The sequence below is a fragment of the Taudactylus pleione genome, unplaced genomic scaffold, assembly GCF_031769625.1.
Source record: "Taudactylus pleione unplaced genomic scaffold, aTauple2 ptg001781l, whole genome shotgun sequence".
In the NCBI taxonomy this organism is placed as follows: Eukaryota; Metazoa; Chordata; class Amphibia; order Anura; family Myobatrachidae; genus Taudactylus; species Taudactylus pleione.
The window spans coordinates 319,553-343,243 of record NW_028286178.1 but is presented as its reverse complement, the minus strand read 5'-3'; the positions used below and the strand labels follow the sequence as shown (position 1 = coordinate 343,243).

At 45.3% G+C, this 23,691-nt stretch overlaps 1 protein-coding gene across 2 annotated transcripts; it reads left to right on the top strand.

Moving 5' to 3' along the window:
- The first annotated feature begins 7,971 nt into the window (after window positions 1–7,971).
- Window positions 7,972–19,657, top strand: LOC148436365 (uncharacterized). Of its 2 annotated transcripts, none has more exons than XM_088464959.1 (7): window positions 7,972–8,077; window positions 12,894–13,010; window positions 13,846–14,037; window positions 14,667–14,745; window positions 15,400–15,497; window positions 15,641–16,262; window positions 17,979–19,657. In XM_088464959.1, exons 2-7 carry the CDS (start codon window positions 12,927–12,929, stop codon window positions 19,214–19,216), a joined length of 2,313 nt encoding a protein of 770 aa, XP_088321085.1. In that variant the 5' UTR covers window positions 7,972–8,077; window positions 12,894–12,926; the 3' UTR covers window positions 19,217–19,657. The 2 variants fall into 2 exon arrangements, with proteins under 2 accessions (XP_088321085.1, XP_088321084.1); XM_088464958.1 differs by having other exon boundaries at window positions 17,976–19,657.
- The last annotated feature ends 4,034 nt before the right edge of the window (window positions 19,658–23,691 follow it).

Here is a 23,691-nt window from a genome sequence, read left to right as displayed (position 1 = left end):
ATAATTTTAACAGGACACCACAGGCTGCTCCTCCTGTACAATAATAATAATAAAAATAATAACAATAACAGGACACCACATGCTGCTTCTCCTGTATAATAATAGTAACAGGAGACCACAGGCTGCTCCCCCTGTATAATAATAATAACAGGACACCACAGGCTGCTCAATCTGTACAATAATAATAATGACACCACAGCCTGCTTTTCCTGTATTATAATAATAATAACAACAACAACAACAACAGGACACCACAGGCTGCTCCTCCTGTATAATTATAATAATAACAGGACACCACAGGCTGCTCCTCCTGTATAACTATAATAATAACAGGACACCACTGGCTGTTCCCCCTGTATAATTATAATAATAATTGGACACCACAGGCTGCTTCTCCTGTATAATAATAATTGGACACCACAGGCTGCTCCCCCTGTATAATAATAATTGGACACCGCAGGCTGTTTCTCCTGTATAATAATAATTGGACACCACAGGCTGCTCCCCCTGTATAATAACAATTATATTAATAACAGGACACCAGAGGCTGCTCTCCCTGTATAATAATAATAACAGGACACCACAGGCTGCTCCACCTGTATAATAATAGTAACAGGACACCACAGGCTGCTACCCTTGTATAATAATAGGACACCACAGGCTGTTCCCCCTGTATAATTATAATAATAACAGGACACCACAGGCTGCTTCCCCTGTATAATAATAGTAACAGGACACCACAGGCTGCTTCCCCTGTATAATAAAACTAATAACAGGACACCACAGGCAGCTCCCCCTGTATAATAATAGTAATAACAGGACACCACAGGCTGCTCCCCCTGTATAATAATAGTAATAACAGGACACTACAGACTGCTCCCCCTGTATTATAATAATAATAATAATAATAATAATAATAATAATAGTAATAACAGGACACCACATGCTGCTCCCCCTGTATAATAATAGTAACAGGACACCACAGGCTGCTCCCCCTGTATAATAATAGTAATAACAAGACACCACAGGCTGCTCCCCCTGTATAATAATAGTAATAACAGGACACCACAGGCTGCTCCCCCTGTATAATAATAGTAAAAGGACACCACAGGCAGCTCCCCCTGTATAATAATAGTAATAACAGGACACCACAGGCTGCTCCCCCTGTATAATAATAGTAATAACAGGACACCACAGGCTGCTCCCCTTGTAAAATAATAGTAATAACAGGACACTACAGGCTGCTCCCCCTGTATAATAATAATAATAATAATAGTAATAACAGGACACCACAGGCTGCTCCCCTTGTATAATAACAGGACACTACAGGCTGCTCCCCCTGTATAATAATAGTAACAACAGGACACCACAGGCTGCTCCCCCTGTATAATAATAGTGATAACAGGACACCACAGGCTGCTCCCCCTGTATAATAATAATAACAGGACACCACAGGCTGCTCCCCCTGTATAATAATAGTAATAACAGGACACCAGAGGCTGCTCCCCCTGTATAATAATAGTAATAACAGGACACCACAGGCTGCTCCCCCTGTATAATAATAACAGGACACCACAGGCAGCTCCCCCTGTATAATAATAGTAATAACAGGACACCACAGGCTGCTCCCCCTGTATAATAATAGTAATAACAGGACACCAGAGGCTGCTCCCCCTGTATAATAATAGTAATAACAGGACACCACAGGCTGCTCCCCTTTTATAATAATAACAGGACACCACAGGCAGCTCCCCCTGTATAATAATAGTAATAACAGGACACCACAGGCTGCTCCCCCTGTATAATAGTAATAACAGGACACCACAGGCTGCTCCCCCTGTATAATATAAGTAATAACAGGACACTACAGGCTGCTCCTCCTGTATAATAATAGTAACAGGACACCACAGGCTGCTACCCTTGTATAATAATAGGACACCACAGGCTGTTCCCCCTGTATAATTATAATAATAACAGGACACCACAGGCTGCTTCCCCTGTATAATAATAGTAACAGGACACCCCAGGCTGCTTCCCCTGTATAATAAAACTAATAACAGGACACCACAGGCTGCTCCCCCTGTATAATAATAGTAATAACAGGACACCACAGGCTGCTCCCCCTGTATAATAATAGTAATAACAGGACACTACAGACTGCTCCCCCTGTATTATAATAATAATAATAATAGTAATAACAGGACACCACAGGCTGCTCCCCCTGTATAATAATAGTAATAACAAGACACCACAGGCTGCTCCCCCTGTATAATAATAGTAATAACAGGACACCACAGGCTGCTCCCCCTGTATAATAATAGTAATAACAGGACACCACAGGCTGCTCCCCTTGTAAAATAATAGTAATAACAGGACACTACAGGCTGCTCCCCCTGTATAATAATAATAATAATAGTAATAACAGGACACCACAGGCTGCTCCCCTTGTATAATAACAGGACACTACAGGCTGCTCCCCCTGTATAAAAATAGTAATAACAGGACACCACAGGCTGCTCCCCCTGTATAATAATAGTAATAACAGGACACCACAGGCTGCTCCCCCTGTATATTAGTAATAACAGGACACTACAGGCTGCTCCCCCTGTATAATAATAGTAATAACAGGACACCACAGGCTGCTCCCTCTGTACAATAATAGTAACAGGACACCACAGGCTGCTCCCCCTGTATAATAATAGTAATAACAGGACACCACAGGCTGCTCCCTCTGTATAATAATAGTAATAACAGGACACCACAGGCTGCTCCCCCTGTATAATAGTAATAACAAGACACCACAGGCTGCTCCCCCTGTATAATAATAATAACAGGACGCCCTGTATAATAATAATAACAGGACACCACAGGCTGCTCCCCCTGTATAATAATAGTAATAACAGGACACCACAGGCTGCTCCACCTGTATAATAATAGTAATATGACACCACAGGCTGCTCCCCCTGTATAATAATAGTAATAACAGGACACCACAGGCTGCTCCCCCTGTATGATAATAATAACAGGACACCACAGGCTGCTCCCCCTGTATAATAATAGTAATAACAGGATACCAGAGGCTGCTCCCCCTGTATAATAATAGTAATAACAGGACACCACAGGCTGCTCCCCCTGTATAATAATAACAGGACACCACAGGCAGCTCCCCCTGTATAATAATAGTAATAACAGGACACCACAGGCTGCTCCCCCTGTATAATAATAGTAATAACAGGACACCACAGGCTGCTCCCCCTGTATAATATTAGAAATAACAGGACACTACAGGCTGCTCCCCCTGTATAATAATAATAGTAATAACAGGATACCACAGGCTGCTCCCCCTGTATAATAATAGTAATAACAGGACACCACAGGCTGCTCCCTGTATAATAATAGTAACAGGACACCACAGGCTGCTCCCCCTGTATAATAATAGTAATAACAGGACACCACAGGCTGCTCCTCCTGTACAATAATAGTAATAACAGGACACCACAGGCTGCTCCCCCTGTATAATAATAGTAATAACAGGACACCACAGGCTGCTCCCCTGTATAATAATAGTAATAACAGGACACCAGAGACTGCTCCCCCTGTATAATAATAGTAATAACAGGACACCACAGGCTGCTCCCCCTGTATAATAATAGTATTAGCAGGACACCACAGGCTGCTCCCCCTGTATAATAACAGTAATAACAGGACAACACAGGCTGCTCCCCCTGTATAATAATAATAGTAATAACAGGACACCACAGGCTGCTCCCCTGTATAATAATAGTAATAACAGGACACCACAGGCTGCTCCCCCTGTATAATAATAGTAATAACAGGACACCACAGGCTGCTCCCCCTGTATAATATTAGTAATAACAGGACACCACAGGCTGCTCCCCCTGTATAATAATAGTAATAACAGGACACCACATGCTGCTCCCCCTGTATAATAATAGTAACAGGACACCACAGGCTGCTCCCCCTGTATAATAATAGTAATAACAGGACACCACAGGCTGCTCCCTGTATAATAATAGTAACAGGACACCACAGGCTGCTCCCCCTGTATAATAATAGTAATAACAGGACACCACAGGCTGCTCCCCCTGTACAATAATAATAGTAATAACAGGACACCACAGGCTGCTCCTCCTGTACAATAATAATAGTAATAACAGGACACCACAGGCTGCTCCCCCTGTATAATAATTATAGCAATAACAGGACACCACAGGCTGCTCCCCTGTATAATAATAGTAATAACAGGACACCACAGGCTGCTCCCCCTGTATAATAATAGTGATAACAGGACACCACAGGCTGCTCACCCTGTATAATAATAATATCAGGACACCACAGGCTGCTCCCCCTGTATAATAATAGTAATAACAGGACACCAGAGGCTGCTCCCCCTGTATAATAATAGTAATAACAGGACACCACAGGCTGCTCCCCCTGTATAATAATAACAGGACACCACAGGAAGCTCCCCCTGTATAATAATAGTAATAACAGGACACCACAGGCTGCTCCCCCTGTATAATAATAGTAATAACAGGACACCAGAGGCTGCTCCCCCTGTATAATAATAGTAATAACAGGACACCACAGGCTGCTCCCCTTTTATAATAATAACAGGACACCACAGGCAGCTCCCCCTGTATAATAATAGTAATAACAGGACACCACAGGCTGCTCCCCCTGTATAATAGTAATAACAGGACACCACAGGCTGCTCCCCCTGTATAATATAAGTAATAACAGGACACTACAGGCTGCTCCCCCTGTATAATAATAATAGTAATAACAGGACACCACAGGCTGCTCCCCCTGTATAATAATAGTAACAGGACACCACAGGCTGCTCCCCCTGTATAATAATAGTAATAACAGGACACCACAGGCTGCTCCCTGTATAATAATAGTAACAGGACACCACAGGCTGCTCCCCCTGTATAATAATAGTAATAACAGGACACCACAGGCTGCTCCCCCTGTACAATAATAATAGTAATAACAGGACACCACAGGCTGCTCCTCCTGTACAATAATAATAGTAATAACAGGACACCACAGGCTGCTCCCCCTGTATAATAATTATAGCAATAACAGGACACCACAGGCTGCTCCCCTGTATAATAATAGTAATAACAGGACACCACAGGCTGCTCCCCCTGTATAATAATAGTGATAACAGGACACCACAGGCTGCTCCCCCTGTATAATAATAATAACAGGACACCACAGGCTGCTCCCCCTGTATATTAATAGTAATAACAGGACACCAAAGGCTGCTCCCCCTGTATAATAATAGTAATAACAGGACACCACAGGCTGCTCCCCCTGTATAATAATAACAGGACACCACAGGCAGCTCCCCCTGTATAATAATAGTAATAACAGGACACCACAGGCTGCTCCCCCTGTATAATAGTAATAACAGGACACCACAGGCTGCTCCCCCTGTATAATATTAGTAATAACAGGACACTACAGGCTGCTCCCCCTGTATAATAATAGTAATAACAGGACACCACAGGCTGCTCCCCCTGTATAATAATAGTAACAGGACACCACAGGCTGCTCCCTCTGTATAATAAAAGTAATATCAGGACACCACATGCTGCTCCCTGTATAATAATAGTAATAACAGGACACCACAGGCTGCTCCCCCTGTATAATAATAGTAATAACAGGACACCACAGGGTGCTCTCCCTGTACAATAATAATAGTAATATAACAGGACACCACAGGCTGCTCCTCCTGTACAATAATAATAGTAATAACAGGACACCACAGGCTGCTCCCCCTGTATAATAATAATAGTAATAACAGGACACCACAGGCTGCTCCCCTGTATAATAATAGTAATAACAGGACACCACAGGCTGCTCCCCCTGTATAATAATAGTAATAACAGGACACCACAGGCTGCTCCCCCTGTATAATAATAGTATTAGCAGGACACCACAGGCTGCTCCCCCTGTATAATAACAGTAATAACAGGACAACACAGGCTGCTCCCCCTGTATAATAATAATAGTAATAACAGGACACCACAGGCTGCTCCCCTGTATAATAATAGTAATAACAGGACACCACAGGCTGCTCCCCCTGTATAATAATAGTAATAACAGGACACCACAGGCTGCTCCCCCTGTATAATATTAGTAATAACAGGACACTACAGGCTGCTCCCCCTGTATAATAATAATAGTAATAACAGGACACCACAGGCTGCTCCCCCTGTATAATAATAGTAATAACAGGACACTACAGGCTGCTCCCCCTGTATAATAATAATAGTAATAACAGGACACCACAGGCTGCTCCCCCTGTATAATAATAGTAATAACAGGACACTACAGGCTGCACCCTGTATAATAATAGTAACAGGACACCACAGGCTGCTCCCCCTGTATAATAATAGTAATAACAGGACACCACAGGCTGCTCCCCTTGTACAATAATAATAGTAATAACAGGACACCACAGGCTGCTCCTCCTGTACAATTATAATAGTAATAACAGGACACCACAGGCTGCTCCCCCTGTATAATAATAATAGTAATAACAGGACACCACAGGCTGCTCCCCTGTATAATAATAGTAATAACAGGACACCACAGGCTGCTCCCCCTGTATAATAATAGTAATAACAGGACACCACAGGCTGCTCCCCCTGTATAATAATAGTATTAGCAGGACACCACAGGCTGCTCCCCCTGTATAATAACAGTAATAACAAGACAACACAGGCTGCTCCCCCTGTATTATAATAGTAATAACAGGACACCACAGGCTGCTCCCCCTGTATAATAATAGTATTAGCAGGACACCACAGGCTGCTCCCCCTGTATAATAACAGTAATAACAGGGCACCACAGGCTGCTCCCCCTGTATAATAATAACAGGACACCACAGGCAGCTCCCCCTGTATAATAATAGTAATAACAGGACACCACAGGCTGCTCCCCCTGTATAATAATAGTAATAACAGGACACCACAGGCTGCTCCCCCTGTATAATAATAGTAATAACAGGACACCACAGGCTGCTCCCCCTGTATAATAATAGTAATAACAGGACACCACAGGCTGCTCCCCCTGTATAATAATAGTATTAGCAGGACACCACAGGCTGCTCCCCCTGTATAATAACAGTAATAACAAGACAACACAGGCTGCTCCCCTTGTATAATAATAGTAATAACAGGACACCACAGGCTGCTCCCCCTGTATAATAGTATTAGCAGGACACCACAGGCTGCTCCCCTGTATAATAACAGTAATAACAGGACACCACAGTCTGCTCCCCCTGTATAATAATAGTAATAACAGGACACCACAGGCTGCTCCCCCTGTATAATAATAGTAACAACAGGACACCACAGGCTACTCCCCCTGTATAATAATAGTAACAGGACACCACAGGCTGCTCCCCCTGTATAATAATAATAATAGTAATAACAGGACACCACAGGCTGCTCTCCCTGTATAATAATAGTAATAACAGGACACCACAGGCTGCTCCCCCTGTATAATAACAGTAATAACAGGACACCACAGGCTGCTCCCCCTGTATAATAACAGGACACCACAGGCTGCTCTCCCTGTATAATAATAGTAATAACAGGACACCACAGGCTGCTCCCCCTGTATAATAATAGTAATAACAGGACACCACAGGCTGCTCCCCCTGTATAATAATAGTAGATGACATTACCAGGGATACAGCAGGAGCCGCCGCTAGAACAGGATCACACGGCAGCCGGTCATGTGACGCTGATGCTGCTGCTGGAGTAAGGGGGAGGAGCTCCGGGCACTAGAGCAGGACTCTATGTACAGCTACAGTAAGTGTCCCCAGTGTGCAAAAGAGACGGAGGCGGCGGCCATTTTCCCGAGGCCCAAATCACTTCATGAGGAACAACGGGTGACTATAGATCCCCTTCAGTGTTTGTTCCCTGGAAGTGACGTAGTAGTGAGGGCGGAAGTGACGTTACACGCCCATACAGTCTCTCTATCATTCCCAACGACTGCAGATACAGGAAGCAGCAATTGTTGTGTTTGGCAGGAGGTAATTATGTTATTATTCTATAGGCTGAGCAGACTCTTGTGTCACTTTGCTGTAGTACAGATGGAGCTGACTCTGGTGCTGCATTGTCATTGTGCAGGAGGGTTGCACTCAAGTCTTCTATTTGTATAATACAGGTGGTGCAGACTTTGTTGTTACTATAATACAGGTGGCGCAGCCTCTGTTGATACTATAATGCAGGTGGTGCAGACTCCGTTGTTACTATAATACAGGTGGTGCAGACTCCGTTGTTACTATAATACAGGTGGTGCAGACTCCGTTGTTACTATAATACAGGTGGTGCAGACTCAGTTGTTACTATAATAAAGGTGGCGCAGACCCCGTTGTTACTATAATACAGGTGGTGCAGACTCCGTTGTTACTATAATACAGGTGGCGCAGACTCAGTTGTTACTATAATACAGGTGGCGCAGACTCAGTTGTTACTATAATACAGGTGGCGCAGACGGTGGCGCAGACCCTGTTGTTACTATAATGCAGGTGGTGCAGACTCCGTTGTTACTATAATACAGGTGGTGCAGACTCCGTTGTTACTATAATACAGGTGGTGCAGACTCAGTTGTTACTATACTAAAGGTGGCGCAGACCCCGTTGTTACTATAATACAGGTGGCGCAGACCCTGTTGTTACTATAATACAGGTGGCGCAGACCCCGTTGTTACTATAATACAGGTGGCGCAGACGGTGGCGCAGACTCAGTTGTTACTATAATACAGGTGGCGCAGACTCAGTTGTTACTATAATACAGGTGGCGCAGACGGTGGCGCAGACCCTGTTGTTACTATAATACAGGTGGCGCAGACTCTGTTGTTACTAATATACAGGTGGTGCAGACTCTGTTGTTACTATAATACAGGTGGCGCAGACTCAGTTGTTACTATAATACAGGTGGCGCAGACTCAGTTGTTACTATAATACAGGTGGCGCAGACGGTGGCGCAGACCCTGTTGTTACTATAATACAGGTGGCGCAGACTCTGTTGTTACTAATATACAGGTGGTGCAGACTCTGTTGTTACTATAATACAGGTGGTGCAGACCCCGTTGTTACTATAATACAGATGGCGCAGACTCAGTTGTTGTTATAATACAGGTGGCGCAGACCCCATTGCTTCTATAATACAGGTGGTGCAGACTCCGTTGTTACTATTATACAGGTGGTGCAGACCCCGTTGTTGCCATATCACAGGTGGCGCAGACCCCATTGTTACTCTAATACAGGTGGCACAGACCCTGATGTTACTATAATACAGGTGGTGCAGACTCTGTTGTTACTATAATACAGGTGGTGCAGACCCCATTGCTTCTATAATACAGATGGTGCAGACTCAGTTGTTGCCATATCACAGGTGGTGCAGACCCCGTTGTTACTATAATACAGATGGCGCAGACTCAGTTGTTGCCATATCACAGGTGGTGCAGACCCCGTTGTTACTATAATACAGGTGGTGCAGACTCAGTTGTTGATATAATACAGGTGGCGCAGACCCCATTGCTTCTATAATACAGGTGGTGCAGACTCCGTTGTTACTATTATACAGGTGGCGCAGACCCCGTTGTTGCCATATCACAGGTGGCGCAGACCCCGTTGTTACTCTAATACAGGTGGCACAGACCCCGATGTTGCTATAATACAGGTGGTGCAGACTCAGTTGTTACTATAATAAAGGTGGCGCAGACTCCGTTATTACTATAATACAGGTGGCGCAGACTCCGTTATTACTATAATACAGGTGGCGCAGACTCCGTTGTTACTATAATACAGGTGGCGCAGACTCTGTTGTTACTATAATACAGGTGAGGCAGACCCCGTTGTTACTATAATACAGGTGGCGCAGACTCCGTTGTTACTATAATACAGATGGCGCAGACTCAGTTGTTACTATAATAAAGGTGACACAGACTTAGTTGTTACTATAATACAGGTGGTGCAGACCCCGTTGTTACTATAATGCAGGTGGTGCAGTCTCAGTTGTTGTTATAATACAGGTGGCGCAGACCCCATTGCTTCTATAATACAGGTGGTGCAGACCCCGTTGTTACTATAATACAGGTGGCACAGACCCCGTTGTTACTATAATACAGATGGCACAGACCCCGTTGTTCCTATAATACAGGTGGCACAGACCCCGTTGCTGTTATAATACAGGTGACGCAGACCTTGCTTGGTAACTGGTTGCTCTGATGCGTAGGGATAGGGATTATAAAATGGGTCAGCAGGATTTTGTAAATATATGGAATTCTCCTGAACGGCTCAGCTCACTGCAGCGCCCCCTGCCTCTGTATAACTCTCAGTGCACATCCTCATTTGGGGACTTGGGACTGGACATCGGAAGCCAACCATCAAATGTTTGAAACTTTCGATGTGAAGGTAACTAACCATCGCATCAAAAGAATTCAATGGTAAAACTATTTATATGATATGTACATACACAATAATAACTGCAGCTTCGTAGGCAGGGGGTGGGATTGGGGTCTGGAGTAACATCATAATACTGTACTCTCTAATGTGCGGATTCAGTCTTTGTATATAAATGAAGGGACATAAATAAGGGAACAAGAAACCAGTGACTTACTGTACAATACAATGCAGGACAAGGGTTATACACATTGCTGCATTAGTGATCAGAGTACTCAGATACACAACAAGGCATGTTAGGTGCTCTAGTGGGGAGTGAGAAGTATAAGTAAAGAGAAGCACAAGAGGGATGAGGGCCCTGCTCGTCAGAGCTTACATACTAATGGCTGTCCCTGCGTTATGCAGCGGGAACTGTAGGGTACACTACATACCCAGGATAAACCCATGAAGATTCCCTGATGCAGGCAGCAGACAAGGAGCCAGGGGAGTCATAGCTATTAGCAATTAAAAAAAGCCACCATAGGAACACCATTGAATGATTACCACCCGATGGTGACAAACAATCGTAGGCCGCCATCGAATGGTAAAAACCACTACCATAAAAACAAACATTGATGGTGAGTAAACATCAGATGTCAGTGTCCATCCCTAGTGTGACAGGCAGAAATTACAGCCTCCTCGTATGAAGCTGCTCAGGGCAGAGTGGAGCCTGGGAGCCCTGCACAGAGCCAGCTCTGCTCCTTGGCACAATCTGCATACACGGTGGGGATACATGCACCCTCACCACTACCGTGCCTTCTCTATCACTGCACATTGTGACCAGATCTGTGGGTTGGGTTACCACCTTTTCATTTTATGGGCAAAAACAGCACTTTATATGCTATAAAGGCCCCTCGTGCTCTTTTATATGACTTAGAGCCCCCTTGTGCCCTTTTATAAGTCTCAGCGGACAGTCGCACCCCTTCATATGCCTGAAAGCCCCCTTATGCCGCTATATGCCAGCCGAGAGGCCACACGTGCCTTTATATACCTCGGAGCGTTCTCACCCCCTTTTTATCCCTATGAACCCACTTGCACCCCTTTGTATTGGTGGCCTGCAAGTGGGACTAAGTGATATGCAGCTGACATCGATAAACAGGAAGAGGTGCCAGTATGGAGCTCCAGTATGTTAGCCTGCCTTTCTGGGTGCTCAAACAGAGCTAGAGTATGTTTGCCATCTATTCTGGAGAATGGAGTTTTACGTGCATTAGTAATCCGTTCCCGGTGCTGGATTACAGCTCTGATACCCTTAACCAACCATGGCGGAGGGAGCTCTGAGTATGTTAGCCAGGTGTTTGGGCTGCCAGACTGGAGGTCTGAGTAGTTAGCCAGCAATTCTAGATGCCAGAATAGGGCTACAAGAACCTTGTCCATCCCTTCAAGCTGCCCCAATTAGGTCTCCCAGTGCCTCAGCCATCCATTCTGGGTGCCGGAATAGGGCTCTAAGTTGCCGAGCCGTTCATTCCAGCTGCTGGAATAGGTATTGGAGCAGTAGTTCTATCTGTTTGAGAACAGGTGTTGGGTTACTAATTCCATCTCCGCCAGCTCTCGGAATAGGTTTCTCAGTACCATGGGTGTAACTAGAGCTTTGTGGCCCCACAGTAACCTTTTTGACGGGTCCCTACAAAACACTCACCCAGAGGGGGAGGGCATCTACATACAAGATGTCCACAATAACTAGTCATCCATTACTCTGCCCCCAATACTGGAACACTGGGGGGCAACATCATCATATCTAGGGAGGGAGCTATTAACCTCTCACCAAGGAAAGCTCAGACCAACCATGGTTACCAAGTCACTAATAGAGGGGGGCACCCAGGAGTGTCAGTGTAACCCCCAATACATGGATCAGTTCCGCTTCCTCGGGCAAATTGCATCAAGTATGTGTTGTGGAGGTCCAGGACTATTGGCCACAAGAGGACCATTGGTGTAACCTCCAGCAATGACGTGTGGTGGTCACTGAGCAGCCCTATGAAGCTGGGTCAGAGGAACGTCTAAGAAACACTGACCTAGACATTATGGCTCTGGGAATGAGGGGACTTAGTGGTCACTCAGTGTATTACATTTATATAGGCAACACGATAGTGTAGTGGACAGCATTTCTACTCTGCTCTGGGGTTGTGAATTCAATTCCCAACCAAGGTCCTGTATGTGTGGATTCTGTATGTTTTTCTGTGTTTGCATTGGTTTCTTCCAGGTGCTCTGGTAGGTTAGTTGGCTTCTTTCATAAATACCCCTGGTGTGTGTATGGGCTGTCCATGTGGTAGGAAATGTAGATTGTAAGCTCCCCTGGGGCAGGGACAGATGTGACTAAATATTCCCTGTAAAGCACTGTGTAATATGTGCGCACTACATAGATAACTGGTAAGAAATTGCTTCTAATAATTATATTTATTCCTAGATTTCTGTGCAGTGAGGAGTCAGATCTTGATCAATGAAGATGGACAAGGACAGGAGTCACATGACTGAGAGGATACTAAATCTCACCCTGGAGATCATCTACCTGCTGACTGGGGAGGTGAGAGGGTCTGGGAGTGTCACAGTGACATCACTTATATCTATAGTAATAATACAGGGACATGACAGGGGAGGTGGGGATCTGGGAGTGTCACAGTGACATCACTTATATCTATAGTAATAATACAGGGACATGACTGGAGAGGTGAGAGGGTCTGAGAGTGTCACAGTGACATCACATATCTATAGTAATAATACAGGGACATGACTGGGGAGGTGAGAGGGTCTGGGAGTGTCACAGTGACATCACTTATATCTATAGTAATAATACAGGGACATGACTGGGGAGGTGTGGGGATCTGGGAGTGTCACAGTGACATAACATATCTATAATAATAATACAGGGACATCACTAGGGAGGTAAGGGAATCTGGGAGTGTCACAGTGTGACATCACTTCTATCTACAGTAATAATACAGGGACATGACTGGGGAGGTGAGGGGATCTGGGAGTGTCACAATGACATCACTTATATCTATAGTAATAATACAGGGACATGACTGGGGAGGTGAGAGGATCTGGGAGTGTCACAGTGACATCACTTATATCTATAGTAATATCCGAGCAGCAGGGAGTCGGTCTCAGATATAGTATTAATCCCACAGTTCTCACTGGAGTTGGTATTACATTGCTATCAGTATATTGTTCTTTTTCTGTCACTTACAAAAAAGTTTTTGGGGTGCAAGAGATACTATATACTCCACATTTTCATACATATGGGAGATTGTTATAAGATTTTTTTTTTTTGTATATTATGCAATTTGATCACCTGAATAAACAGCCTCATTTCGGTGGAGTTTAATTGACCTTCTCATTGATATGTTCCCAATATACAGGATTACACAGTAGTGAAGAAGACATTCGGTGAGTGTGAGACACCCAGCAGCCGTCCCCGTGTGTCAGTAGGACTGAGCCGGACCCAGAGCCCCATCATGGTGCCTCCACCTCACTCACTGATACATGAGAGACACAATGACCAGAAGATCCTGGAACTCACCAACAAGATCATTCATCTGCTGACAGGAGAGGTGACTGCTGGGAATGGAACATTATACAGTAACATCAGGGGATGTGTCTGGGTGATGACTGGAGAGGTGACTGCTGGGAATGGGACATTATACAGTAACACCAGGGGATGTGTCTGGGTGATGACTGGAGAGGGGACTGCTGGGAATGGGACATTATACAGTAACACCAGGGGATGTGTCTGGGTGATGACTGCTGGCAATGGGACAGTATACAGTAACACCGGGGGATGTGTCTGGGTGCTGACTGGAGAGGTGACTGCTGGGAATGGGACATTATACAGTAACACCAGGGGATGTGTCTGGGTGATGACTGGAGAGGTGACTGCTGGGAATGGGACATTATACAGTAACACCAGGGGATGTGTCTGGGTAATGACTGGAGGGGTGACTGCTGGGAATGGGACATTATACAGTGACACCAGGGGATGTGTCTGGGTGATGACTGGAGAGGTGACTGCTGGGAATGGGACATTATACAGTAACACCAGGGGATGTGTCTAGGTGGTGACTGCTGGGAATGGGACATTATACAGCAACACCAGGGGATGTGTCTGGGTGATGACTGTATCATTGTGTGTGTCAGGTTCCTATAAGGTGTCAGGTTGTCACTTATCTGTGTCTCCATGCAGGAGGGGGAGTATATAGAGGAACACAGGGGTCTGTACAAGGACGTGATGATGGAGAATCACTGGCCCCTCACATCACTGGGTAAGACGATACTGTCATTCATTGTACAGGGGAGAGCTGGTATGGAGGCCCCCTATATACACAGACACATCACCTGATAATCGCTTATAGATGTGTTCTCATACATCTGTCCTCAATATGCCACACATTGTGATTTGCCTGGCAGCTCACTTAGATCCCGTGCTACTCTGCTAACGTTGGGCGTCTTTCATAGAGATGTGTCCTCAAATCTAACCTAAATAACAGCACGCAGTGCGACTTGCCTGGCATGCATGAACCAACAGGTCCTGTGCTACTAGTATACACCAGCAGACTGTGCTGATTAATGTGATATGTGACACTTGTATATCTGTTTGCACCTATGTCTGTATATGATGCACAGCTGAACTTGGAATGAAAAAAGCTGCTTTCGCCAGGTTGTAGCACTTCGTATAGAGATTCAGAGACTCAGTCACACACAGATATACATATGTTGCATGTCAATTAATCTGCTGATCACATCGCATTGTGACTTAGACGCATTTTCAGCAAAAATAGTTGCAAAAAAGTCACCTGGCGCTTTGTGTCTAATGGGACTTGGCGCTCCGTAAGGGGCTTTTTGTCTCGACTGCAGCAAAGATGTGTAAGGGCACATCTATATATACAATGTACTCAGTCACTGTGTGTCTCCTACAGATGGACCCAGTAACAGAAATACCCCAGAGAGATGTCCCTGTCCTCATTATTCACAGGATTGTACAGAGAAGAATCACAGGACCCCACAGGAGCATCAGGTAGGTGGGATTTAGGGTCTCACCAGTATACCACAGTGACTGTCACTACATGATGCATAGATAAGCTGTGTGTGTCTTATACACTGATATTATACTGTTTAGTCTCAATTAAATCAGACATTATTGTTATATGGATCATTTAGAGTGAAGATCTTGATATTAAGGCAGAAGAGACAGATGGAGGAGAAGAGACGCATGTGACTGATAATATGGCAGAAGATATAGAGGGAGAAGAAGAGACGTATGTGAGTGATACAGAGGGAGAAGAAGAGACATATGTGACTGATATGAAGGCAGAATATATAGAGGGAGAAGAAGAGACGTATGTGACTGATAATATGGCAGAAGATATAGAGGGAGAAGAAGAGACGTATGTGACTGATATGAAGGCAGAAGATATAGAGGGAGAAGAAGAGACGTATGTGACTGATATGAAGGCAGAAGATATAGAGGGAGAAGAAGAGATGTATGTGACTTATATGAAGGCAGAAGATATAGAGGGAGAAGAAGAGACGTATGTGACTGATATGAAGGCAGAAGATATAGAGGGAGAAGAAGAGACGTATGTGACTGATATGAAGGCAGAAGATATAGAGGGAGAAGAAGGGACGTATGTGACTGATATGAAGGCAGAAGATATAGAGGGAGAAGAAGAGACGTATGTGACTGATATGAAGGCAGAAGATATAGATGGAGAAGAAGAGACGTATGTGAGGGGTGATCAGCAGTGTAAGGAGGAACAAATCCATACAGATATCAGCACAGGTGAGTTATAAACACATTACATATTCTCCTTGCTAAGTCACTACATCAATGTACAAGCTTATGAGGGAATTGTATCTGCACAGTGGGGGAGTCAGGTGCCATCAGCCCCTATTATACTCCTGCTCTCCCCCTTACATCATGTCACTGTGTTTTACCAGCCCAGAGATCTGACCAGTCTCCTCCCCACACTCTATGGTGTATCTCATACATCAGGAGCCATCAGCCCCTATTATACTCATGCTCTCTCCCTCACATCATGTCACTGTGTGTTACCAGCCCAGAGATCTGACCAGTCTCCTCCCCACACTCTATGGTGTATCTCATACATCAGGAGCCATCAGCCCCTATTATACTCATGCTCTCTCCCTCACATCATGTCACTGTGTGTTACCAGCCCAGAGAACTGACCAGTCTCCTCCCCACACTCTCTGGTGTATCTCATACATCAGGAGCCATCAGCCTCTATTATACTCCTGCTCTCTCCCTCACATCATGTCACTGTGTGTTACCAGCCCAGAGAACTGACCAGTCTCCTCCCCACACTCTCTGGTGTATCTCATACATCAGGAGCCATCAGCCTCTATTATACTCCTGCTCTCTCCCTCACATCATGTCACTGTGTGTTACCAGCCCAGAGAACTGACCAGTCTCCTCCCCACACTCTCTGGTGTATCTCATACATCAGGAGCCATCAGCCTCTATTATACTCCTGCTCTCTCCCTCACATCATGTCACTGTGTGTTACCAGCCCAGAGAACTGACCAGTCTCCTCCCCACACTCTCTGGTGTATCTCATACATCAGGAGCCATCAGCCTCTATTATACTCCTGCTCTCTCCCTCACATCATGTCACTGTGTGTTACCAGCCCAGAGATCTGACCAGTGTCTCCTCCCTGCACTATAAAACCATATACTCCCACATCACAACAAACTCCATGTATACACACACACCAGCTATAAGCACACACTTATTATTGCACAGTCCTTCCACCAATGCTTGTCTACAATGAATAATTCAACCTATAATAGTACTGTCTATGTGACGCTTTGGAGAGAGGTGGTGAGTCTGAGAGAGTGAGAGTTCCAGTGGTGGGGAGCAGCACAGGCAAAGTCTTGGAGGCAGGAGTGGGAGGATATAATGAGTTGGGCGGAGAGGCGCCAGGCATTGGCAGAGCAAAGTAGGTGATGAGAGAGTGGAGGGAGATGTAGAAAGAGATGAAGGGGGGAGACATAAGGTGGCTTTATAGGTGATTGTAAGGAGCTTGAATGTATTGATGGGGAGGTAGAAGCAGTAGTATGGAGAAGATGAGCTGGACCGCAGCATTGAGGACAGATTACATTGGAGAGAGATGGGTGTTGGGGAGGCCACATAGGAGGAGGTTACAGTAGTCCTGTTTAGAGATGAACAGTGAGTTGATGAGGGTCTTCGTTACCTCTAGGGTGAGAGGGGCTCTGATCCTGGAGATATTTTGAAGGTGGAAGTGGCAAGACTGGGACTGAATTTGGATATTGAAGCAGAGGGCAGAGTTAAGGATATCTCCAAGACAGCAGACTTGTGGGATGTGGTGAGGTTGTCGATGGAGGTGAGGGGACTCCAGATGGTGGGAAAACAATCGGCTCAGTCTTAGACATGTTAAGCTTAAGAAAGCACTGTGATATCCAAGAACATTTGCTCTCATTGTAAATTGTTTATTCTTATACATTTGTTTCCAGTAGATGGACACACAAGCAGGAATACCTCGCAGGGAGATCTCATCGTGTCACCAGATTTTATAATAGAAGATAAGAACATAAGACAAGATTGTCCAGGAGAGACTCCAATTACCCTAAATATACATCCAGCACTTCACAGTGCGGATATGTCATCTTGTCCCTCTAATCATGAGGAACTTTCTCCTGATATTTCAGAACTTGCTACACACAGTACAGCTCATATAGGTAATAGAATATTATCTTGTTCTAAATCTGGTAAAAGTTCTATATGTCGGTCAGTTTCTGTTAGACATCAGAAAAGTCACACAGGTAAGAAACCATTTCCATGCTCTGAGTGTGGAAAATGCTTTACACAGAAATCTGATCTTGTTGCACATCAAAGATGTCACACAGGTGAGAAGCCATTTCTATGTTCTGAGTGTGGAAAATGTTTTACAGTAAAATCTGATCTTGTTACACATCAGAGAACTCACACAGGTGTGAAGTCATTTTCATGTTCTGAGTGTCGGAAATGTTTTACACGTAAATTTGTTCTTGTTACACATAAGAGAACTCATACAGGAGAGAAGCCATTTCAATGCTCTGTGTGTGGGAAATGCTTTACCCAGAAATCTCTTTGTGTTAGACATCAGATTACACACACTGGTGAGAAGCCGTTTACTTGCTCTGAGTGTGGGAAATGTTTTTCATATAAAGCAGCTCTTGTTATACATCAGAGAAGTCACACAGGTGAGAAACCATTTCCATGTTCTGAGTGTGGGAAATGTTTTTCATATAAATCAGGTCTTGATAGTCATCAGAGACATCACACAAGTGTGAAGCAATTTCCATGCTCTGAGTGTGGAAAAGGTTTTACAGTAAAATCTGATCTTGTTAGACATCTGAGAACTCACACAGGTGAGAAACCATTTCCATGTTCTGAGTGTGGGAAATGTTTTTCATATAAATCAGGTCTTGATAGTCATCAGAGAAGTCACACAGGGGAGAAACCATTTTCATGTTCTGAGTGTGGGAAATGTTTTTCATATAAATCAGGTCTTGATAGTCATCAGAGAAGTCACCATTTCCATGTTCTGAGTGTGGGAAATGTTTTGCACAGAAATCAGATCTTGATAGTCATCAGAGATGTCACACAGGGGAGAAACCATTTCCATGCTCTGAGTGTGGGAAATGTTTTAATCAGAAATCAGCCCTTCATAGACATCATAGAACTAGACACAGGAGAAATACAATTTCAATGAGCTGATATTCATGGACCCAAAGTGCTGCACAGAGCACAATCCAGGTGTGTAGAGGGAAAACACAATGAATAGCATCTGAATAATGAGCACAATAAATACTAATCTGGGGAGACTCATCCTAGTTGGAGTTTCTACAGCCTCATGGGACCCCAATAGTTCCTACCAATTGGCATTTATTGCGCTACCATCATATACAGTTACAGTGTTATCAGCTCTGTATATGTGACCTGCAGACGCTCCTGGTGACTGATCGCAGTGTGGTCTATGCTCTCATTTTATTCACCTATATCACATTTATATGCTTTGGATATTGAATAGCTGCTGAATATTTACACTATGGCCGATTGATGCAACTAATGTATATTAGGTACTGCATCGATACTATATACTGTAATAGCTGTGTATATTAATGTATATAATAAAAGCTTCTGTGTCATACAATATGCTGGATGTACCATTCACTCCCTGAAAGCTCGATTCAGGGAACACAGATGAACATGGTAAAGGGTCACCAGCCGCACAGTGTGTCGCAGCACTTTGCTACCAATCACAGCTGTGGTCCTGAAGACCTGTCACATGTAGGGGTGCAGCATGTGAGGAGGACAAGCAGGGGCGCAGACAGGCTCAGGTACTTATGTGCTAAAGAGGCATTATGGGTGTTTACATTACATACCTTGTTCCCACAAGGGCTCAGTGATACTATGGATCAGGGGTGGCCAACCTGCGGCTCTCGAGCCGCATGAGGCTATTTTGAGCTTCTAATGCAGCTGGGCAGACCCCCATTATTACTGAGAATACTGGTCTCTGAAGCCATCGGAGACTGAAGAAGCCTCTGATCGCTTCAGAGGCCAGCGTTACCAGTAATGCAATGCACAGGTGGCGTCATGATGTCACCCGCGATGTGAGGAGCCCACGCGTCTGCTGGATCCAGTTAGATCCAGCAGGCGGCGGAAGCAGCAGTGACGGCGGGAGTCGGGAGCCCTGATGGCTTGGAGCGGTGCCAGCATGAAAGGAAGTTTCTTCATAGGGGTGTGTGCTGGGAGGGGTAGCTAGTGCTGGGGGAACTTCCTTAGGGGCACGACTACAGGGATATTGCAGGAGGGGCACAGCTAGAGGCGGCATTGCTTAATGGGCACTGCTACAAGGGTCAATGCAGAAGGGGCACAATAGCTGCAGGCATTGCTTAATGGGCCAGCTCCAAATGGTGCATTGCATAAGGGCCACAACTAATGGGGGCATTGCTTAATGGGCACAGCTACAGGGGGCATTGCAGAAGGGGCACAACTACAGAGGGCATTGCATAATGGGCACAGCTACAGGGGCATTGCAGAAGGGGCACAGCTACAAGCGGCATTGCAGAATGGGCACAGCTACAGGGGCATTGCAGAAGGGGCACAGCTACAAGCGGCATTGCAGAATGGACACAGCTACAGGGGACATTGCATAATGGGGGCATTGCTTAATGACCACAACTACTGGGGGCATTGCATAATGTGCAGAGCTACAGGGGGGCACAGCATAATGGGCACTGGCATTCTCAAAGTATTTTATGTGGTTCTGGATTTCAATATGTTTATGTGGATCTGGCTTGTTTCTGTGTATTTTGTGTGGATGTGTGATTTATGTGGATCTGCCTTGTTTATGTGAATGTGTCTATTTCAATGTTTTCTATATTGCTCTGGCTTTTTCTTTCACTCTAGCAGTGAAAATGTATATTGGGAAGATTATGTAAAATGTGTATATTCAATGTCCTGGGCTTGCCCCCAGCGTGACTAAAAAGGGTGGTGTGACACAAGGTCATGCTCCTGCAATGTCATACCAAAGGCGTGTGCACAAAAGTGGGTCGTGGCCTTGTGTCAGCTAGGACACGCGCGTATGCTATCAGCTCTTTCGGTTGACTACATATATTTTTTGGCTCTTTGCCTCCGACTGGTTGGCCACCCATGATAAAGATTGAGTCCTGTGCTTAGATGTTGGTGTAGTCAGCCTGGTCAGCTGGACCTGTATATGGGGCCATAACTGCAACTCTTTCTGTACAAATAGGGGTTACATGACTTGTGTGCGGAGTCTGTTACCCGTATTCCCAAATGTGTAGGTAACACAATACCAGGATGACATGAATAACTGATGGAGGAGACCAGCCTACAATGATGGGATGTACAGGATAGGACATGTAATTCTCTCTGTATTTAGGTCTGTTACCCGTATTCCCCATATGTGTAGGTAACACAATACTAGGATGACATGAATAACTGATAGAGGAGACCAGCCTACAGTGCTGGAATGTGCAGGATAAGACATGTAATTCTCTGTATTTAGGTCTGTTACCTGTATTCCCCTGATGTGTAGGTAACACAATACCAGGATGACATGAATAACTGATGGAGGAGACCAGCCTACAATGATGGAATGTGCAGGATAAGACATGTAATTCTCTCTGTATTTATGTCTGTTACCCGTATTCCCCACATGTGTAGGTAACACAATACCAGGATGACATGAATAACTGATGGAGGAGACCAGCCTACAATGATGGAATGTGCAGGATAAGACATGTAATTCTCTCTGTATTTAGGTCTGTTACCCATATTCCCCACATGTGTAGGTAACACAATACCAGGATGACATGAATAACTGATAGGAGACCAGCCTATAATGATGGGATGTGCAGGATAAGACATGTAATTCTCTGTATTTAGGTCTGTTCAGCAGTAATAGATGTACCACTAAAACACATTGCGGTTAGAGTGGTGTAACTAGTGGTATATTTCCTGTAATAGGTAAAGAAGATACATGTGGTAGTGCAGTGGCGGGCTGGGCCGGGGGGCAGGGTGCCATGTGCCCCCGGGCCGCGGGCCGGTGCAGTCTGTGTCACTGTGACACAGACTGCACCGCGTTTGTAGCGCTGACCGGACGGCTATGCGAGCGGCCAGGAGGCCGCTCTGAAAAACAAGAAGGACGGCCCTGATTCAGAGCGAGCGCTCTTTCAGAGCGTCCGGCTCTGAATCAGGCCCTCAGTCCTTTCGGACCTTCCATCCTCAGAGTAAGGCCAAGGGTCAGTCCTTTCCCAGACCATCTGGAACTAAGAAAGTCACAAAGCCCAAGAAGAGGCTTGGAGTGCTAGGCGTCCAGCTGCCAAGCCCGATGCCAAACCCTCAGCCTGACAGGACGGGCCTCTCCTTGGGGGACCCGAAGATGGGAGGCCGACTTCAGTTCACCCAGTGTTGGTGTCATACAACGACAGGCACATGGGTAAGGGAAGTAGCAGGATTACTATGGCGACAACACCTCATCAGTAGGGTAAAACTAACCTGTCTCACGACGGTCTAAACCCAGCTCACGTTCCCTATTAGTGGGTGAACCATCCAACGCTTGGTGAATTCTGCTTCACAATGATAGGAAGAGCCGACAGCGAAGGATCAAAAAGCGACGTCGCTATGGGTACGCCCTTTCCTTTCAATACAGGCCTCCTCATCAATTCTGCCTTATGGGACATCAGATGGATCAGGAAAAGGCATTGGAACTGAAGAACGTTATTCAATCTATGCTTCTACAGGGAGTTATAGTTACGGTACCTACTCCCCAGAGGGGAATGGGGTATTATCCCACTCTATTTTTGTTTCCAAAACTGAATGGTACATACAGGCCTATCCTAAATTTCAAGTCCCTAAACAAATTTCTCTGAGTGCCTCGGTTCAAAATGGAATCCCTGCGGTCAATTATACTGGCTATGGTACCTGGGGATGTTATGGTGTCTCTGGACATACAGGATGCCTACATGCACGTCCTGATAGCTGCGGCTGACCAGAAGTACCTCAGGTTCGCAGTGTTACATCAACACTTCGTTTCAGGCCCTGCCGTTTGGACTGTCCACGGCACCCAGAGTGTTCACCAAACTTATGGCGGTAATGGCGGCCTGACTGTGGCTGCAGGGGGTCCGTCTTTTACCCTGCCTGGACAACCTGTTATTGCTAGCCAGGTCTCGGAATTGCTTCTTCAGCATCTACAGCTGACAATAACAGAGTTACAGAGCCACGGTTGGTTGATCAACTGGAAGATGTCTTCACTGACGCCCTCACAGAGATTGTTACATCTGGGGACATTGTTGGATTCTCAACAACAGTGGATTTTCTTAACTAGGGACAAGATAACCACATTGCAGCAGCGGTTTCGCAGCTGCCTGAACAGTCACCGGGTGTCGATGCACTCTGCAATGCAGTTACTGGGCTCCATGGTGTCGACCTTCAACATGATGGTTTCATTCCCGGCCTCTACAGACTCTGATCCTTTCCAGATGGGATGGATCTCCATGCCAGATAAGAACACAGACATTGGTACCGTCTCTGGAGGTATGTCTGTCTCTAACTTGGTGGCTGCTCACAAGTCACCTTACCAAGGGCCATCCCTTTTGGATTCTGGAATGGATCCTTCTTACAACGGACGCCTGTCCCCGGTGTTGGGGTGCAGTGACAGGT

What these genes read in the sequence shown, in the direction of transcription:
- LOC148436365 (XM_088464958.1), top strand. Translation starts at nt 12,927, where the DNA reads ATGAAGATGGACAAGGACAGGAGTCACATGACTGAGAGGATACTAAAT. An exon ending in TTCATCTGCTGACAGGAGAG is followed by an intron (nt 14,038 to 14,666) that starts GTGACTGCTGGG and finishes GTCTCCATGCAG; the next exon opens with GAGGGGGAGTATATAGAGGA. An exon ending in CCATACAGATATCAGCACAG is followed by an intron (nt 16,263 to 17,975) that starts GTGAGTTATAAA and finishes ATTTGTTTCCAG; the next exon opens with TAGATGGACACACAAGCAGG.